Source organism: Callorhinus ursinus, unplaced genomic scaffold (assembly GCF_003265705.2).
Source record: "Callorhinus ursinus isolate GAN/ISIS: 27379988/994484 unplaced genomic scaffold, GSC_fseal_2.0 scaffold59, whole genome shotgun sequence".
NCBI lineage: Eukaryota > Metazoa > Chordata > Mammalia > Carnivora > Otariidae > Callorhinus > Callorhinus ursinus.
This window is the reverse complement of record NW_027397121.1, coordinates 2,450,256-2,472,104: the sequence shown is the minus strand read 5'-3', so window position 1 is coordinate 2,472,104 and position 21,849 is coordinate 2,450,256. Positions and strand designations below refer to the sequence as shown.

At 39.0% G+C, this 21,849-nt stretch overlaps 1 protein-coding gene across 7 annotated transcripts in view; it reads right to left on the bottom strand.

The window, feature by feature from the left end:
• The window catches only part of BTBD9 (BTB domain containing 9), a 431,450-nt gene that overhangs the window by 358,638 nt on the left and 50,963 nt on the right, over positions 1 to 21,849 (bottom strand). For all 7 annotated transcript variants that reach the window (XM_025862314.2, XM_073884880.1, XM_025862311.2 and 4 more), the window contains 2 exons: positions 15,813 to 16,032; positions 12,884 to 13,003 (listed from right to left, as the gene is read on the bottom strand). In XM_025862314.2, the coding sequence (XP_025718099.2) occupies positions 12,884 to 13,003; positions 15,813 to 16,032 (340 nt within the window). The remainder of the gene's footprint in view (positions 1 to 12,883; positions 13,004 to 15,812; positions 16,033 to 21,849) is intronic.

The following is a 21,849-nucleotide window of genomic DNA, read 5'->3' as shown; positions in this document are numbered from 1 at the left end:
TTACAGGGGAGGGGGGTGGGGGGCTGTGTTAGTCTGGTGATGGGTATTAAAGGGGGCACATTCTGCATGGAGCACTGGGTGTTACACAGAAACAATGAATCATGGAACACTACATCAAAAACTAATGATGTAGGGCGCCTGGGTGGCTCAGTCGTTAAGCGTCTGCCTTCGGCTCAGATCATGATCCCAGGTTTCTGGGATCGAGTCCCACATCGGGCTCCCTGCAAAGCCTGCTTCTCCCTCTCCCACTCCCCCTGCTTGTGTTCCTGCTCTCACTATCTCTCTGTCAAAGAAATAAATAAAATCTTAAAAAAAAAAAAACTAATGATGTAATGTATGGTGATTAACATAATAAAAAAATGCAAAGCAGATGAAATAGCAGAGTGTCACCATTTGTTTCCTAAGTACTAACTCTGCAACTAGCTCAAACTAGCTCCCTCACAACTTCTGTTCACCAATGTCATCCCACCTCCTGGCCGCCTAGGTTCCAAACTTTGAAGCTCTCTTTGCCTCAAATTTTTGTCATTATTATTCAATATTCAACCAGTCATTGAGTTTGACTCGTTTTTCCTTTGAATGTCTTTCACAGCTACTCTCTTTCTTTATTTTAACCAAAGACATCCTAATTCAAACCCCCGTCACATACGGAATTACCACAACCTTTTCCTAAATCAGGGTTTCTCATCCTTGGCACTGTTGACATTGTGGATTGGATAACTCTTTGTCATAGGAGGCTGTCCTGTACTTTGTAGGATATTTAGCAGCATCCCTTCTACCCCCTAGATGCCAGGAGCACCCCTGCCCCTCAATTGTTACTACCAAAAATGTCCCTGGACATTGCCAAATGTCCCTTGGGGGGGGTCAAAATCACCCCCAGTTGAGAATCACTTTCCTAGATGACATCACAGAAAAAGCCCTCTAAAATTACCCAATCAAAACTCAACCCATTCTTTTAGGCCGACTCAAATTTCGTCTTCTTGATGAAAATATAGATGCTTATCAACAAACAGATAAACAAATGTTTACCTTTACAAACAATTAAAAATCTGCAAAATAAAACAAATGAGAAACCAGTTTGCTTATCAGCTTGAGAAAAGATTAAAAACAATGATAGTGCTCATTGTTGATGAGGATATGGAGAAATATGGTACTATCATATACTCCTGGTAGGAATAAACTGGTATAATGCTTTTGGATGGCATTTACCAATATGTTTTGCATTTTAAGATGATCATATCCTTTCACTCTGCCCATATGAAGTGATAATCAGATAAGTATGCAAAGACTAGAGTGTTCTATAATAGTAAAACTAAAAACATCCCAAGTCCCTCAGTAAGGGACTGTTAGGTAAACAACAGTACATTCAGAATACTGTGCTATTAAAAAGGATAAAGCAAATGTTTATGGACTGACACGGAACAAGAGCCACAGTGAATATAAATATATATGTGCAAGGTTTCAAAACAGTATATACTCCATAATATCACTTTTATAAATAACATGCTTATGTATGATAAAACACAGAAGAGTAAATGAATATTTGTCAAACTATTAACAAAATGCCTATCCTCAAATCATATTTTAAATGTATTAGAGGAACTGTTAAATCTTTAAAAATCTCTTGGAAAAGTCCAGTTTAGGGAATCTATGCTTTAAATTTTTCAGTTTACTTAAAGCAGACTTATACATTTATTTCCACCTTCATTTCAGGCAAATATCCTGAGTTGGAATATTCTGTTCTGAGCCACATTTTTGCCCTAGAGAAATCAATGGTAAAAAGGAAGTTTACAGAGAAAAATATATTTTTGTGCATGACAGCTTACCGGTGTAAGGCATCCATGAATCATACTAAAAATATGTCCCTTGAAATCAAAGAAAACAATATGTTTATACAAAGAATGTGCCCCAAAGTTCCCCAATAAAGGAAAGTGTTTAATCAAAATATTTGTTGACAGCTGGTTAGTGCTGATCCTAAAGTAGAAAAGAAAATCAGTGTCATTGTAGTCTTTTGTTTTGTGTACAAGAGCCGAATATGCAAATCAGCCCAAAATGGAGACTCATTATCTATTTTACACTTCAAGTGTGATTTTAAGCACTGTAGGTATATATACACACACACACATCCAGAATACACATATATCTCAACAAACCATGCACATCATCTGTTCAGAACTGAGAAACGCATGCATGCTTCTACAACATTAAATGGAAGGCAGATGGCAGGCACTGATCAACAGAAATAAAATAAAATCCTTCTAAATCCTACTCCCTCTCACATTCCTTCTAATTTTTTTCTTTAGAAAAATATCAAGCAGTTCTTCATTACTGTTGATTTGCAACTTCAAAATTACAATAGGCAATGCGAAAGAGGATTTCAAAGAGGGAAAAATGTCTTTTGGCACAGATTCTCTTTCATACTCTTAGGGAAGAGATAACGCTAACTTTGAAACTCATAGTATACTGTAGTTTTATCAGTATCTAATGTGTAAATTAGCTCTTTCTATAACCGGAGCTTTAGCTTTCAAAATACATAATTACTGATCATTTTAGTCTGCATCACATTTCTTTTGCAGGGTGAAAGAACTAAAACAGCTGTTACATCCTAATGGCTTCATAATGTGCACAGAATTTCTAGGACTATTAGAAATTAAACCTACAGCTTCCTATCAGGCAGAACATATTCATGTGTATATATGACCCACATTATTTGGAAGAACAATTATTAACTTATGAAATTATAATTTGAAACATAATGAAGTAAGACTGCTAAAGAAAATATTAAAGCTCATAAATGGGGTCAAAGCTGCCAGGCCACACCAATTGGTTCCCCCACCTTTCCTCACATCGATCAAGTCCTCTGGGCTGAAGGAAGTCCAAGTGTTCATGCTACCACCATTTCTTGCAGGGATCGAGCCCTCTATTTTCATATTGGGAGATGAATTTTTAGAAGGTGAACCAAGTTTGGCACGCTGCCCAGAATTTCTGGCAGCAGACAAGCAATCTGGTTTCACTTCTGGTCCGTTCTCCTGAGCCAACCTTGTATCCACAGAAAGCACCCTGATCTAGGGAACTTGTACCATTTATTATGATCACTGAGAAAGCTCTGATGGTTTTATTAACCATGGGACTTGTACATACAGTCCTCTATGAGCATATTTTCTGTGGAAAGAAATATTACAAAATCTTATTTCCTGGTATCTCCTTCTAACATTGTGGAAAAAACAGCAATGTTAAAAGGATTTTTCTAGAAAAATAGATTATTATTAAAGTACCTTCATTCAGAAATGTTAGAGGGCTAAAGAGATTCACCAACATATCTGATGAGCAACTACTACCCAAGGAATATACAGTGAGGTCCAGAGACAACAAAATAATTAGAGAGGCATACAAGATATATTATGTAATTAATGGCCAAATTGGGTGATTTAAGCTATAAATGCTAAAAGGTCAGAGCAATCTCTGCTAGGCCGTGTGGGGTGAAATGTTAATATACATAGGCCTAACTCTCCACTGAGAAATTATTAACTACTTAACCAATACCTGCTTTAGATTACCATTTCCAAAGTAAACAGGATCAGAAATGACTATGTAATTCACACATAAATGTGTCTAAGTTCTTTTTATGACCTCCAGGGTCTGAGATCTAGCTGTCCTTCCCTCTTCTTGATCTTTCAAAAGGCAAAGTCAGTGAAGCTTGACTCCATTGACAGCATTTTCTGATTCACTCTGGAAACTGTGTGGGAGGTTCTGGAAACTCTTTCCCACCATTTCCACTGATGCCTGTGTTCCGGTTCCCAGTTCCATAGCTCACCTATGCTGGAGGCCCCACACTCATATTAAGGAGCCCAGAGTCCCAGATGGCTCTGTATTCTATTTCTCCCTCGCTTTCTACTTGAGAGACCCACAGTCCCATGCCCAGTAGTTCAGACCCTGGCTTCCTTGCTCAGGATTTCCTCAGTTCCATAAGTAAATGTAGTACCAAAACAAGTTCCCAAAGAGATCTCAAGGAGGAAAACTGATACACTAATGTCAATTTCTTTACCGGTGGCATGTACTCAATAATGAAGTACCTATGGAAATGCATTATTCTTCTAAATGGAAGACACATTGACTCAAATCCTACTCCAGAACAGGAACTTTCTCTCTGCTTCTTGGGAATTTTTACTATTCTCTGAATATTATTTGTGAAAATTAACCTAATTTACAGTTCTCCCCATGGAGTCTTCTAATTCTGTTGAAAGAAGTTTAAAAAAAAGAATAACTTTAAATAAAACCAAGTCCCAGATCCCTGACACAGTTCTACAAGGTCACATAAAGAAAGAAGGATTGTCATTCATGTACATGTCTCAGAGCTTAGGGAAGTATGGGAAGGTAAGTGGTAAACAGAGATAAAATAAGGCATTTTTAATAAGAACCAAGGATGAAGTTAGGGAAGCAGAAGGACCCAATGATGGGAGAGTTTTGAGAAAAGAGTTCAGGTCTGGCCAAGTCCAATGCAGATTCTGCCTTTGGCAAGTGTCCTGCATACACAGGGCATCCTTTCTCATTTTGTTTGCCTGCTCAATCCCTTGGTTCCTTACGACTGAGTTCAAACCCTCTCTTCTGTAGGAACCCACACAGCTATGTTCCTGCATAACCTATATATTCCTTTATTATTACACTTTTCGATACTTTGCTTTATCAGTCCTTAGAAGGAGAGCAGACTGTGTCCTGTTCATCCTTTTATGCCCGACAGCTAACCTAAGTGCCTGCAATATAGCAGGTGTTCAGTGCATGTTTGTTGAATGAATGTCCACATGAATAAATGCTGTAAGTAACAGAGTAGTACTGAGGAGAGTGAAAGCATGAGAAAAAGGATTTTGACGCTCAACCAGAGAGCTGCTGTCTGAACTTGATCCTGGGCCTAACTGCTTAGGAAGCAACTATTAGCACCACCAAATATAGCTCTTGCCCTTCCAGAATGAAAAACAGACAACGGCTGTTTGTGGCAATAATAACAGGTCATTAGTGTTATTAACATCATCTCACACAATAGGCTTATTAAAAGACACTAATTTACATTCTAAAATTATTAAAAAAATGCAAAGGAAAAGGACAATCCCGTTCTGTTTTCTCATAGTCCAACTCCTCCACTGCACATACAGAAGTTCAGCGTGTTGTTACCCTTTAAACAAAATGAAACAAAAAAGCCTGGATGCAATTGAATAACTTAAGCACAAGCAGCCATGTCTCAAAGGTCTTACTGAATATAAAACACAGCAGGTTTTTTTTTTTTTCTTTTGGCCTAATAAGAGGATTGTAGGTGAAAATAAATAGAAAATTTCTAAACCTTAAAAAAGAACAGCAATTCGGGATGTGAAGAGACTCCATAACACATAAGTATATTTCTAAATACAGTGGAAGCAAAACAAATCAGGAGGTAAGAACATCAGGCTCACTACGTAATAATAAAGTCTAAAATGATCTTATTAGGAACTAAAGGGCCGGAAAATTCAAAGCTCTATTGACAAACTGACAAAACATACCTAGATAAAGGATTGCTACACTCCCTTTGGAGCATTTTAAAAGTGAAAATGTCCCCAATTGTTCAGCATCCTCCTCATCCACATGGTCCACATGGTCAGCAGCCTCGGAGTCGGGGTGGTGCGCCCAGCGTGAGCAGAGCAGGCTGGGGCCACTCGGGGCCCTCTCTCCCGGCATTCCCGGAAACTGCTGCTGCCCAAGAGGCAGCAAGAGCTCCTTCAGGGCTGCACGTCTCCTCCTCAGCTACACCAGAGCTGATTCTTTACCTCATATCCTGCAGAGGCAATGTAGGACTGTGATATTAACTGTGTGCTCCGAGGGATCTGCAAATTTAGCTTCTCTAAGGCTCAATTTCCTTGTTTGTAAAATTAGGTGGTTAGTGGCATTTCTCTCATGGAGCTATTGTGAGGATCACACAAGGTAATGATGTGTCTGGCCGGAGATGACGCTCAATCAATGTTAGACTGTGCCCTTCCTGTCACTCCCGAGCTCCTGTAATCCTGTCTTTTCCTCATCCTTTCTTCTGCTCCCTGATTCCTTATGAATATTGAATGGCTCGATCTCCTTTGAGTTCCTCTTCTATTTATTTCAAAATTCCAAAGGAAGATTAAAAAAAAAAACGCTTATTTGTATGAAACTGAATAATTGTACTACAGAGGCCCACATATGTGCTACATTTGTGGATGAGGAGTCAAGAGCCGGCTAGTACCTGCATGTATATCTACGGACTTCGGACGTAATTAATGCTTCACGTGAGCTGAAAGACTTAAATGGTACAAATAGTTTCCCGTGTTACTTCACAAATCACAGACTTCAGAACAATTTATATATAAATACGGTTTGATTAAAAAAGAAAAAAAGGCAATTTCAACCTCTCTTTGGCCACAAGTAAAATTGTTATGATTTAGTGACACCATGTGGCTACATTTTGCTTTGCAGTCTTAGAAGAAAATGTTCCTCTGAATGCAGGGTTGCTCTATGCTAGTTCAATTATGACATCAAAGTTGTAGATAGGAGTACAATTCAAACTAAGTATTAAAGTGAAACTATTCCTTTTTCCTTTATATATGAATAAGGCATTTCTTGAATTCTGAAGACGACAATCACATAAAGAAAGTAAAGTCTCAGCATAATTCTAGCTACAATTCTAAAGGATCCTGGTGAACCAATGAATAATGTAAAAGTGCCTTCCTTTAAAAGTAAATAAATATATCAATGCCCAATTATGGGGGCAGGGGAGAACAAGAGAGAAAAGAACGACACACAGCTTTTGTACAATGTGAATACAGTTGGGAAAGAATGCTTCCATAAATAGCAATGTTTATTTTCTCATTTGTTTTATGTCCTGTAGATCTACAGCACTGTGTAGGTACTATAATCTCATGAAGATGGGTAAAAAAAAACTATACTGCTCTAATGATGGCAGGGGTGAGGATGGACCTGGAATGTATGGTAGCAATAAAAGAGATTAAAGTGCCCTATACCAAAACACAGTACAGTTTTAGTATTCATCTAATGAGGCCTCCTACAGTAGCCCCGTTACTCCTGATTAACAGTCAATGAACACCGAAAAAAGGCTAAATATCTAAAACAATGACCAGAAAATATCACTCCTTTCACCTCAGTCAAAAATACCATCTCCCCTCTCAGGCCTTCCGGGACCACCTATTGCAAATATCCCCCTCCCACACCCACACATGCCTTCCCCTGAACCCAGTCCCTATCACAGTACCATCTTTACAACACTTAAAATGGTTTGATGTGTTCTTCTTACTTGTTGAGATCGGTTCCTCCCAGATTCCATGACAGCAGAAACCGTGTTAGTCTTCTTCAGGCGTTGTGGCCTAGGTTATCAAGTACAGTGCATAGCACAAAGTAGGAGCTTATTTTGGAATGAGTGAGTGATGAATGAATGAACAACAGATGAATAAATGAAGAAAAATCTATTTCCTTAGCTGGTGAAGCATGCCTAAATTTCTTGTTGTACGTAAGAGTAGAACCATGCTAGTGAGATGTTTATCATCATTTATGGCCTCTAATGCGACCACTGAGACCAGAAGACAGGCTGGCAGATGCTCTATAACACCCTTCCTTTTCTCCATGACACATTTGGCACATTATAATATCTCATTCTAAGGAAAGAAAAAAAAGAGGGAAGGGAAACTACAATAATTAAAACACTTTCAGCTATAGGCAAAGGAATCAGTGAAACAGAGTAGAGTATATGCTAGAATTTAGCATATGATAAATATGACTATTCACATTCCTGTGGTAAGTAACAATTATTAAATAGTCCTCATCAACTGACTATCCTTACCTAAAAACACACACAAAAAATGTTCTGGCTGAATTAAACATCTAGATAAAAAGATGAAAATAACAAATAGAAAAAACTTATAAAATATAACATTCTTTAACGCTGGGGTGAGAAACACCTTTCTAAACATGATTGCAAACCACCAGAGATCAAAAAAAAAAAAAAAAAGAGAGATTGGGCTACATTTTTTAAAAAGTAAAATTCTATATGGTAAAAAGTACCAGTCAAACAGTAAAAACTAAAAACAAATTGCACAATACATGACATGCAAAAAGACGGTATTATATATATATATATGTATATATCAGTATATCAAAATAAAGTTCTGATAAGACAGAAAAAAATAACTGCCTCAGAAGAAAAATATGCAGAAGATAAAAATAGGCTTTTCATAAATGAGAAAGAACAAATGGCCATTTTTAAACAATACTGCACCTCACTGATGATAAAAGAAATCTAAATTAAGTTTTTTTTTTTTTTTAACAAATCATAGCTCACACTGGCAGTGCTGACAAGCGTGCAGTGGTTAAGGGCTCAGAGAAAGAGCATTTTCATTTGCTATGGGTAGAAACTGGATACAACTTTACCAGAGGACAAGCTTTACCGATATTTAAAATATGTCCTATGTTATAATTTGATAATAAAAATGTCATGAACAAGACATTTCCATGGTGGTACTTAAAAACAAAATGAAAAGCAGAAGCCCGGGCTTGTGTGAGCTGTGGCCATCCCTCCAGGGCCTCCTCTGGCCTCTCTTCAGTAACGGTCCCTTCAGACTTGCTCTCCTGTCTCTGCCCAGCCCCTGCAGCGAAGGCGGCTGCGGTCTGCTCTTTTGTTCCCGCTCTCAACAGGCTGCGCTTTCAGGTGCTGTTCCTTCCCTCAACTCCCAGGTTCTGCCTCAGAATCACTCTTGTGATCCCAGCCACCAGCCAGCTGCAGGCTCAGAAATCCACCTCTACCCCTCACACCCATGTTTTCAAGTCTTCTCCTATTTCGGCAACATTATATGGCTGCCAAATTACCAGCACCCTGTTGAGAAACAGCCAGAAAGTGTTTTAAAACACCTCAGGGCACTCCATATTTGCCAGTCCTTATTAGTATTTTTTGTCCGGCCCTGGGCTCTGGCACCTGGAAAGCCGTGGAGGGCTTGAAGAGAGCTCCCTAGATAGCCAGGATGACGACGTAAAGCTGAAGCAGCAACGGCCTTTTCCCGAGAAAGAGAAAGCTGGTGAGACATAACCTGGTTCTGAGCGCATGTGAAAGACCATTCTAATAACATGGAAAAGTCCCTTTTCTTCATCGCCGGGGGGGCTGAGCAGGGGGAGTTATTAGTCTAGGCTTTTGGCCACATAGAGCAGTTCCCACTTAACCTACAACGCATTCCTAAACAGGACCCAGAAGGACAGAGCAGATCACCTCTGTCCGTTCACCATTATGGTTGGAGCAATCACTCTGGCTTTGAAGCCTGACGTCATCCTCCCTATGGCCACTACATAATGTCTGCTGCTTAGCGAGGGGAAGAGCGGACTGAACTGCATCCCACAGATACATAAATGGCAAACTGTATGCCATATATATTTTGCTACAATAAAAAAAAATGCTTTACCAAAATGAAAATACATTAAAACTGTTGGGAACACACCACTAGGCAGGTTATGAAGATGGAGCAAACCGTTTAAGGCATGTCTTGGACTGCTGTGTATGGACTGGCAATCTGGAAACGTGTTGGGAAGACTAGGCTCCTGAGGTCAGGAACAATTTCCTCACAGTGAACGCCACCATGGCCAGAGAGGATGGCAAGAACGGCTCTTTTTCTCTGAAGGTCAAACACCAGTTGAGAGTCTCAAGATTTAGAAAAAATAAATAAAAACAATTTTAAAATAATAAAAATAATAAAAACAAACAGAAACAAAACCACTAGTGACTGAGCCTCTACTTTGGGCCAGGCCCTGTAGTCAATGTTCGTATACATGCCATGTCACCTAAACCCTCCACAGCAGACTCATAAATGGTGTTGTTATTCCTGTTTTTTACTGGTATAGTAACAAGGGCCTGGAGAGGCACAACTTTACTAAGATCACCAGGCCAGGATTTGATGAAATCAGAGAGCGAGAAGAGCTCTATCTAACTCCATAGCCCACGTTTTTTTGTTTTTTTACTACACAGTGCTAATTTACATGCAATTCAGCCAAGACTCAGAGAGAGGTAGGTACTCTCACACTCCCCAACTCACAGTATCTCTCTTCTTTTGTGAATATATTTGGTGTAATCTTTCCTCAATACATGATACTCATATCTTTCAGGATTAACATCAAAATTCAGCTTCCTCATGAAAATATAGAAAGTTACATTTGCAAACCATGTACCGAGACCTTTCTAGCAGTGATACACATTTTAACAAATACATGGATAAAAAGTACTGAATATATATACATATTAATGCTGAATCCATCTCTCATTATACAGTTAGTGCCTTGACCCCATGAAACCTGTGCTAACATTTATAGAGTACCTACTGCATACTAGATCATAGCCTGAGCACCACGCAAGAATACTAAAAGATCACAATCCATACTCCTTACTTCCAAGAAGTTTTAATTTTAGTATCAGAGGCAAGACAAATACTCAAAGGATACTGAAAAACAAAGGTGACATACAAATGTGCAAATTAACTAAATAAGGCAAAGAGAAAGAATTTATTATGTGCCCAGTGAAGTCCCTGGAAAAATGTGTATTTAGAACATTATTTAGATAGTCAATAAATGATTGTGAAGATAAGAAACACCAGGTATAGGGGCTCCTGCCTGGTTTCGGCTCAGGTCATGATCTCAGTGTCGTGGGATCCAGCCTTGTATTGGGCTTTGTGCTCAGCGCGGAGTCGGCTTGAGACTTTCACTCCCTCTCCCTTTGCCCCTCTCCCCGCTCTCTCACACTCTCTCTCTCTCTAATCAATCAATCAATCTTACAAAAAAAAAAGAAAAGAAAAGAGACACCAAGTATAAGACACCCTTGGATAATCAACGGAGACTTTTTTTAGGTTCATTTTTAAATATTACCAAAATCCCAACCTATTACAAAAGGCAGAGTTTATAAAGGAATGTAGTAATATATGTTAACATGGTTATAAATCTTTTTAATTTTATTTATTAACTAATATGGATATCAAGACTCTTTCCTTTTCTTGTCATTATCTCTAATATCACCTTTGCTCCATTTTTCTTGATCAGAGTTGGGAACTGGCTATATCAAGACAAAAACTAGCATTATGAACACAGCCAATCTCTACAACACATAAAAGTTACATCAACAAAAGCAAGGCCACACAGAAGAAACAAAATAACGGGGAGTATAAATAAATAATGCCCATTAATAAAGAAGGGGAAGTATATTTTGTAAAAGCCAGAGATCATGACCGAGGGCACACATCTCCCCTTCCATGCGGCAGGAGTTTTCGAGTGGGTAAAGCTCACAGACTGTCATGGCTAGTATTCTATTCATGATGGTTTGTTCTGGGAGTCATGTTCCTCTTGTTTCAAATTAAATGCAAACACACAGTCCTTCAGTCCACATCAGATGCTTTGGTTGCTATGCTGCTTATTTTTTAATCCAATACAACCATAATAACCTGAGTCAATGCAGACTCAATCTCCTCCTCCAAGTTGGGGCCCCTCTGTCACTCTCAAAATATCCCTAGGCAGCTCTGAGATACAAAATCTTCACTCAATTTCTTGTCCCTCTCATTTTAATCCATTCAAAACTCCTCTGATAAAAGAGCAACTGCCAGACCTGCAACACTTTAGTCTCTCTTTGGGGAAATGAAATTGATTTTCTTCATTTTCACACAAGAGGATCCCTGGGTAACAATATTGTGTCCAGTCATACACATAATAAAAAAAAAATGTAGGCAACATTCTTTACTGTACCAGAATGCTGAAAGGTTTTGTGGAGGTAAGAATTCAGCCTGATGCTGTTAGATCATAAGTTTACTAAGTATAAGGGTGTCTTCTGAACGAGAGAGTAAGTGCTATGGGGCATCCCCACCTGTTCCAAATCAGCCACAGTGGGAGGTCAGCTGGGGTCATGGATGAGGGTGGAGAAGGAAGGGGGTAAGAGGCCAGATCAACATTATTGCTGGTTTACACCCACCATACACCTTTCCTTCACCTCTTGCCACATCGGACTAAATGAACCAACCATTTTCTGCCTTTGATCTTTTGACTTTTAGGTAAGGAATACCTGAGGGCAATTTCTAAGGGGAAAATTACAACAGGAAAAAAAAAAAAGGGCAGAATTTCGGGGGCCTCTATCTACCTTTCCCAACTCTTAAATTCATTAATTGTATGGGTTTTATAGAATTTCAGAAAGTTTAAAAGATGGCTTAAACCTAAAGGAACAATATGAAATATCAGAAGACTAGCTCATCAACACTTTTTCCTTCCATGGGGCTACAATGCATAAAAACAGTAAAAGCTAAGGTGATCTGGCTGAAGGGAGGCTGTGAGCCTGGAGCCCGACCAGCTCAACCTCCCCTGCTCTAAACCCAATCCACTAGACACACTTGTTCTGTCAAACTCTGCCTATAAGCACTGACCTAGGAAAAGAACACAGATATTCAGAACGTGCACACTAACATCCAAAAATCTCCTCCTGGCCCTGAGGACTACCGGGGAATCCTCCAGAAATATCTTCCGTGGCTTTTGTGGGAAGAACGCAGCCCCTAACAATCAGTCTGCTTTCAGTGTCTAGGATGGAGCTTAAAGAGCATCTCCACTTCTCCCGTGTTCTCTATCCCTTCTTGTTCACTGCATGTCTTCTGCATAAGTATGGCACAAAACACTGTGGATAAACAGTTCCCCAGTATACTCTAGAATTAAGATGCTTCATTTTCCATACTTTCCCTAAGTTTTTTAGTTGGTATGCATCCGGTAGCTGATATCCTGAAAAAGCCTTCTTCTTTGAGACAAAAAAAAATGTAGCCCGTTTCTCAAGGTTCACATCTCCTTAAATAAACATCAAGATCATTAATTAGACAGGAGAACTAACCTGCAGACACGGGCTGGAAAATACAACTTTTGCCAAGAACGACACAGATACTGTGAATGATCAATCACTCTGATCCAGTCAAGTTCATCCATTGACACTTCAATGAAGTATGAATAAGACCTATGAATCAAAAGGAAAAATACAGAAAAAAGCACCATATTAAAATAACAAAACCAAGTTATGCTTTAATAAAATGTTAAAAGATACAAAAAATTACACACTGTTCGCTAATTACATTTTCTCCACAGCAATCAAATTATTATCAGAACTTTCTGCATAACAATCAAATGCTGATAATAATAAATCTGTATAGATCCGACTATTGTAGCGTGCACCACAATGTATTGAAATTATCTCTCTGCATGTTTGTATGCCTTATTAGATCACAAGCTGCTTAAGAACAAGGAGCATGCCATATTTATCTTCATCTATTCAGGGCCTAGCACCCTGTTTGGCACATATCCAACATGCAAGATATTTGTTCGTTTTCAAACAGAGCCAGGATGCCTTGCTTCTGCTGTATTAGCAGATTCAAACCATGACAGACAAAGATAGGACAGAAAATTGAGAAGTCTGAGATGTGACTTCTTCTACCTTCCCTAGTCTGGGTGCTCAGCCCTATTCTCTCAGGAGAGCCAACTCAGAATGGCTCCCCGGAAAGGCCAGCTTATCTCCTGCTCCCTCCCAGTCTCCCACCATCCCACACAAATATGCAGCCTGAAGAAAAATAAATGACATGGGTGAAGAGATAATGCACGTTTCTTTTGGGTACAACACAGAATTTGGCAGCTAATAATCTGGCAGTAATGAAAATAGCCAATCATCCTCCCCTAGTCAGCTACCCTGGACCATTAGATGCTGGTCCCATACTGAACAAATCTATATTCCCCTGTCATAAGCCAAATTTAAATTTGAGATGCAGTTATTACTTGTACTGTAATATCAACAGGAACAATCTCAGAAGATTTAGGTGACCATAAATGTCAGCCTGCAACCAACAGTTGTGACCAGAAAAGGTCAGCTTATTTTGTGTCATCCCCTCATTTTCTGCTGTCCCCTTACTCCCATTCATTTTATTGCTCAGTCTCAAACTGGTTATAACCTTTTATTGAACCTCTCTGGGTTATCAGTAATGCAGGATATAATTTTACAACACATGTCAGAATCTTTTGGGCTTAAGATTCTGAATTTTTCACCTTTGCTTAGAATGATAACAACTTCTGTGAGAAAAGAATTGCTACGTGGTCAAGTTAAGTCCCCCATGAATGTAATGCACGCACTAAAACAAAGTGGCCTATAAATATTTAACATCATGGAAATGGTAACTACTTTCAGTCTCAAACATACTAACCTTTTCTTTTATTATCTTTATACTAATTTTAGTATTAATTAAATGAGTGAATATAATGTAAAGCTTTGAGAGCAGAACCCATCACATAAAAGTAATGAAAGTGTTATATAAGTATTATTGTTATACTGTTATTATTAATCCAGAGACTCTTGGAAATGATATGTGAATTAGCTCCATTTTGCCAACTAAACTTCATATTATATCCAACAAGATACATATCTGGAAATATATTCTTTTTTTTTTTTTAAAGATTTTATTTATTTATTTGAGAGAGAGAGCACAAACCAGGAAGAGAGGCAGAGGGAGAGGGAGAAGCAGACTCCCCGTTGAGCAGGGAGCCCGACATGGGGCTCGATCCCAGGAACCTGGGATCATGACCTGAGCCAAAGGCAGACGCTTAACCGACCGAGCCACCCAGGTGCCCCTAGGAAATATATTCTTAATAAAGGAGAAACATATAAAGATAACCTGGGGACCTCGAACACTCATCTCTATGGGAAATGCCGACTCCCACTTTGTGAAGTTTCCCTCATATTTGGTTCAAATGGCCTAAAAGGCCCAAGTGGTGGCCTGCGGCGCCAAGAGAAATGAATTACCATGCAAAGGTATCATCACCATTACTACTAAGTCCTCCATGACCAGACTCAAAGAGGCATGAGTAGGGCCTAAGAGACTCTATACCACTTTCTGTGTATGTAGGGTTTAGGTTAATGATGGACAGTGATGAGAGAGACAGTTCTTGGTCACCCAACTGCTCTGGTACTTCTGAGCATCCCGGATGAAACCTAGAAACTATGGTGGGTGAAAGTGTCAGAGGTACACCAAGGAAGGCAGAATCTTGAAGCTGCTACAAAACTGGGTAGGTTCCAAGGCTGGAGCCCACCAAATATTTTTCACAAACTTCCTTTGTTTTGAGGATGATTATTTATCCACACACTAAAAGACAATTTTTTTCTTCATCCATAGGACAAAATGCATTTAAAAAGTTATAATATTCAAAAGTAAAGAATCAAGTAAATAAATAATGGTAACCCAGAAGGTGGAATACCAAACAACCATTAACAGTAGTATTTTAGAGGACTAATTTAAAGAGTAGAATGTTCACAATGTATTAATTACAAAGTGAAGTTAACCTTTACACATTTCATTTTTATTTTGTAAAACTCTGTGTGGTTTTACAGGTTTCTGTTTTGTCTATGTGTATGTGTGTGTGACTAGTTAAATATATACAAAGTTAGATAGATATATACTAGTTAGACATATATACTTGATAGATATATACAAAGATTATGAATGGTCAGTGAGATTACTAATGATTTCTACTTTCTTCTTGGTGCTTTTCTATATTTTCTATGTTTTCCATGATAAACACATATTCATTACTTTTATAAGCAGAAAAAAAGCAAAAAACATTTCTTTAAAAGGAATATAGCCTTTAACTCTTCCCCCAGAACTAAACTTCAAGAGAAATAGTGAAACGATCACAAGGAAATAAACCACCAAATTTGTAAAACCAAAATTAAGCCGACTCAATCAAACATAATGTCATTTTCTGTCCAAGTCATGCTAATCACTCACCGGCTATCTCGGTCCCACAGAAGTATCCGTATGTGATTGATGATAGATGGCTGACCTAGCTTAATCTCAATACCAGAACGGCAGTCATCATCAATTGGGTGCCTAGAAAATCCATGATCCAAATCATAATTTTGAGTATCGCCATCTAACAAGGCGGACTTCAGCTCCCCTTTCACAACCTGGGCTCCATACTTCATGGTTGCAATATTTTCTTCTGGGACTACAATTAAAAACAAAAGCAAAGGCAATGGTTACTTGGTAAATTATTCTATATTGTGGGCAAAAAGACAAAATTCTAGCATTCTAGCTGATTCTAGTATGTGCATTTCATTTAAAAATGGCAGAGACAAATCTGTGGAGATAGAAGATGTGGACTGTCTATGAGGATTAAGATACCACCCACAGTTTACATTCAATGACACCATCAAAGCCACAGAGTGCCTAAGAGTAATGTTACTAAGGAAAAGTTGGTAATACTAGAAAAAAAAATGTACTAGGACAAACAAATCAGCTCTGAGTTCACTCTATTAGTAGCTTAATTATTATCTACTGGACAAAACTGGCATAGAAGATGACATGTACCTGCAATATGGACTGAGGGCAACATATTAAAGCAAAGCAGACAGACCACATATCTGATCAAACAACAGAAGACGCATTCCAATACAGCAGAGCTGCTGGACATGGACCATACATGGACATGCTGAAGCAGTTAATCTAGCTTGATCATCATGTAGCTAAAAAAAGAGTAACATGTGTAAAAGAAGGTATATTTGCACTTCACCTGAGCATTTTTAAAAATGAAAATTCAGCCTGTCATTCAAAATCAATATTATGGTTATAATTAAACCCTCTCCACTCCCCCACACTAGATTTATTAAGTGTCAGTTGTTCCTGGAACTCTGAAGTCCTCTATGCAAAGCTTGCTTCACAGATCTGGAGCCTGTCCTCTAGGCGCCACCATTCTAACTGACACTCTCCATGGAGAGACAGGAGGCAGCATAAAGTAGATGTGAAGAGCTTGAGCTTCAGAGTCAGAATTCAAATAGTGGCTACACCTCTAACCAGGCGAATCACTTTGGGGAAGTCATCTTCTCTGAACTTCAGTCTCTCCAAGAGGGCAATACCTAGACATGGGTGTTTTTCTTGTTGGAAGGATTAAATGAGATGATGTTTGCAAAGCACATAGTAAGCTCTAAAAAAAATTATCAGAATTATTATAAAACATATACTAAAAAACACACAATAAGAGAACTAAGCAAGTTTATAGACTATAAATAAATGCTGAATTCTCACAGTACATACGCATCTTGTCTATGTGATTTAAATAGGGGAAAGTGTGAGCTGTAATTAGGCTCTTAGGGAAAGGGGGTAAGTAATTCATCACTGCATATTTCTTCAAAAATGTGGGTTTTTAAAAAATTTTTTTAGGGGAGCCTCAGTGGCTCAGTTGGTTAAGTGTCTGACTCTTGATTTTGGCTCAGGTCATGATCTCAGGGTCATGAGATTGAGCCCCATGTCAGGCTCCTCGCTGGGCATGGAGCCTGCTTAGGATTCTCTCTCCCCCTCTACCTCTGCCCCTCCCTCCCCCCCTGCTTGCACATGCTCTCTCAAAAAAGAAAAAAAATTAATTAAAACCATTTTTTGAACGAAGCCAGGTAAAGGGAATGACTCCAGAAGACGACAATAAATGCAGCTGACAAATGGGGGCTGGGGTGGGTCTATTTAACTTGCAAAAGGGTAAGGCAATTCAGAAAAAAAAGCAAAATGAAACCTAGTCATGTTCAACCTCTGTTGTGCTTAAGTGATACAGGTTTATGACTTCCTGAGTTCTATTAGTTCATGGTAATCATACATATTCTTCATATTTATTTCTCATTTAACAAACCTTATTAATTCCTTTGATTCACTCCTCAAAATAACCCTTTGAGTGAAATACTATTACATGTCCATTTCACAGATGGGGAAGTAGGGGCAGAGAAGGGCTGGATGAACTTTGGTGCCTAAGGTCACACAGCCAGCCAGTAACAGAGCTGTGATTAGAACCTAGCAGTCTGCCTCCAGGAGCCCTGCCTGCCACCTCCGTCATAAGGGTTTCTGACGGGAAGACCATATTTTACCCCCTCTCTAATCCCTTCCTTGTAAGGTCGCCTGAGACTAAGAGGGAAAAAACAGAGTCTGATAAGTTTAAAATCAAACAAACGAAGTTGTATTTAAAGTGAGAAGACCTACGTCTGAGACTCAGGCTCTACCACCCACTGCCCCTGACTGAGGCCTCTCAGTCTCTGAATCTGAATCTGGTTTTCTCATCTACAAATAACGCTGTGTCCAACCTACCCACTGTGTTACTGTAAAGATCATACTACAAATAATATATGCTATGGTATCCTGTAAGTATAAAGCATTCAGTCAAAAAAACGTGGAGCAATCAGTCTGTACCAGGTACCATGGGAATACCTCAGAGAGTGAGACACAGATGGGCCCTGCCCTCCTGATGTCTCCAATCTAGAGATGAAGCACTTCATAAGGCAAGCAAAAAAAATTTCCAATTGACACTTTTCAGTGTCAGTAACGTGTAACCCTTGGTAAACAGAGATCTCTGTTCCCTTATTGCTAGGTGTAAAATGTGGGGGTCTGAAGTCTGTTGCTGCTGACCACTGATACCATCTCCACTAGTTCTCACACCACTAGTCAAGACCACCCTGAAAAGGGGGGAACTCAAGCTTTCAGATTTAGAAAGTGCTGCTACTCTTTGATTTTCTCTAAACATAAGCTTCTTCATCTCTAAAATTTATCAAGCTTGGAGTAACACACAGGCACCAGGATTTCAAGTGACTGTAACTAAAAGTCTAAAATGGAAATGAAATTGCTACCACAAGTCTAAAGTCTTCTTTTGAAGTTTATTTCAAGAGTGCTTGAGAACTTTTCTAACTATTCTTGATACAGATTCCTTGAAAGTATCTTTTACTTTAAAATGGGAAACATTTACACAAGTGGAAATTCTCTCATGGTGACTATAATCTGAGTTATCTCAGGGATAAAAATATAACTCCAAGTATTTGTGTGTGTGTGCGTGCACGTGCAAAACCTAAGTTAAATTTAAGAAGAATTTAAGAAAAAAAAAGTGATCATGAGAAAATTCAAGTCATAATAAAACAACTCAAACCATAAATATTCTTACTGCCTATATCTATCAGTAGACAAAAGAGCTCTCAAAAAAATATAGGGTGTTAGGGATTAAACAACATAGCAGGTAACAATACTTTTCTTTACATTTGTAATTTTGGATGCATTTTACAAACACGAAAAAAAAATTAAGCATTGAAGTTCCACAGCTAGGCAGAAACAAGCCAATTATTCGAAAGGAAAGCTGAGGAGAAATGGAATAGGACCTGCCGCCAGCGACACAGTGCCAAAATCTGAGCAGTGCTCGGCTAATTATCTTGTGTTTTTCTTTAATTGCATTATGTTCTTAACCATCCTTTGTTGAACTTTCTACTACATCTAGGCTGAGATAGTTGTTCACTCCTGATGGGTCATTTGGAGCCACACTTGGTTCTCTGCCCACCACAATCTCTTTACCTAATTCTGCACCCCAAATCACCTTGTACTCCCTAACCTGACTTCCCTGAAAGATGTGTGGCTTCTCCGTTCCAGCAAGTGTGGCATGACAAAGGGCTTTCTTGACAACTCCTGTCTTCCCTAACTCTCCCATTATCTCCACTCCCCGCAGGCCTTCTTTCCACATTTGACAGTACTGGTGCTCAAACACACCAAACACAAAACAGCAACAGGAAATAACCCAGGTAGGAGACTCTATAGAAGAACACTGGCTGTGTGAATCAGATCAGCACTTTGGTTCTGGCTCAGGCATCAATTTCACTGTTACTTTAGGCAAGTTACTTATAAAGATCACAGAATGAAAACTTCTAAGAGCTGAATGGGACCTTCATCCTATGTATTTAAAGAAAAAACAGTTCCTAAGCTTCCTTCTGTGTGCCGGATGGTGTTGGACTCAGCCCTCCAGCAGCTCATCATCTCATACAGACAAGTGCGTATCAGACATAAAATGCCTCCACAGATGAGGATTCAGGAGGGATTCTTTGTGAACCCCCTAGTTTACCGATGAAGATACTATCAACTATAGGTGGGAAGATAAAGAACATATATGTCAAAGAGTTTTAAAAATATTAAAGTTCCAGGGGCGCCTCGGTGGCTCAGCTGGTTGAGCGGCTGACTCTTGGTTTTTTGGCTCAGGTCCTGAGATCAAGCCCCGCGTCAGGCTTTGCCCTCAGCGGGGAGTCTGCTTGAGACTCACTCTCTCCCTCTGCCCCTCTCCCTGCTCATACTCTCTGTCTCTCTCCCTCTCAAATAAATAAATAAAATCTTAAAAACAAAAGAATCTTTAGAATGGAAGCTGTGATATGCTCCCTGCTATAAACATGAAGAAACAATATTGTCCTCTTTCCCAAAGTCTAAAATCTGAGAGACACAAAACAAAGTATAACTCAGCCTGAACAGAAGAAAAACTAACTTTCAAGGCAGAAATACCTTCATAGTTAAGATAAAACTAAGCATCAAAGAAACAGTCTGAGTGCAAGTTGTTCAAATACTCTTAAGGAAAAAAATAATTTCATTAAAAATTAATTCCTTTTCCCAGGTGTATGTACAAAACTAGTCAAAACCACCTTCCCAGAAAGACTAACCATCACTGGTAAGTTAAACCATCCTTTGGATCCTCTTTTGTTTTTTTAAAGGAGGAAAAAAATTATTGTAATTTGGTTAAAATCCTCAGGATATGCAGCTCTAAGAGTTGAACCTTCCAGTAACCAATATTAATAAACTCAAAGAAAAAGTATCTGTGTTGCCCTTAATCCAGAATAGAACCTCTCCATAGTTCATGAAAAGTCCCAAAGACACAGAAGCTACACCCAGGGGAGAACAAAGAAACAAAGAAATTTGGTCAACAGTTTCAAAATAAGTGTAATTATCTTTCCAGAAGAATCCAGGAAGACGTCTGAAATTTTAGACCATGCTTTCCTAACAGTGAAGAAATGTGATAAAAGAAAATAATGGTATGTTTGGATAACATTTACTTAGAGAATAACTAACCTATCATTTTCGGAGCTGATAGGGAAGTCCTAAGCATCCTTAGTATTGATATTATGGATTTTGCTATCCATATAGTTAAAAAGTCAGAAAACCAGCCTGCTATGTCATCATTTCTCAAGGTTAGAAGTTAGATAAAAGATTCCCAGACATTTGTATAGTCTCTTCCTCGAGATCCCACTGAATTATCCCAAAATGAATAATTTAACATTTATGAGTAATAATTACAGTAAATCTATCAACCCAGAACTGAGTGTGCTCAGCTGTTTGATTACTCCCTTTCATGGTAATCTCACGGCTTTATTATAACCCAGGTGTGACACCTCCAATGACCAGCTGGTCAATTCTAAGCTACCACTAACTACATGAAGTGTCCAAAGCAAGTCCTCACTCCTTGCAAAAATGTCCCAAGCCTATCTCTATAACGAATCCAGTTATAGGGCCCTATCAACACCTCAAATCAAAGCTAGGGCAAGAAGGGAGAAAAATAAACTTATATGAGCGGATCCAACAATGAGGACTTAGAAATTCTAAAATTACGTTACCCATCTTGTTACCTCTCCCCCTTCCATCCTCCCACCCTCTATCTAAGGCTGACCCTCTCCTAGGACCACTCTCTAGCACCTCCAATCTCCTCCCAGATCTCTCTCGAGCTGTTCCCTCTAGCTGCCATACTATTTCTCTACTGCCTTTCACTCCAATTCACACGCTGGATGGTCAACATATTATATTTACTATCTTTTCAAACCCATGCCTAATTCCCCATTTAGCCAAGCTTCTGCCCAGACTACTCACCAACCGACCACCATTTATATCCTCAGTTTTCCCTCAATTCTCATTCTTCTGATTTCCCAGCATCACTAGATACCAACGACCACCCTCTCCAAATAAAAGTTCTCTCCTCTGTTGGCTTCTATAACCCTACCCC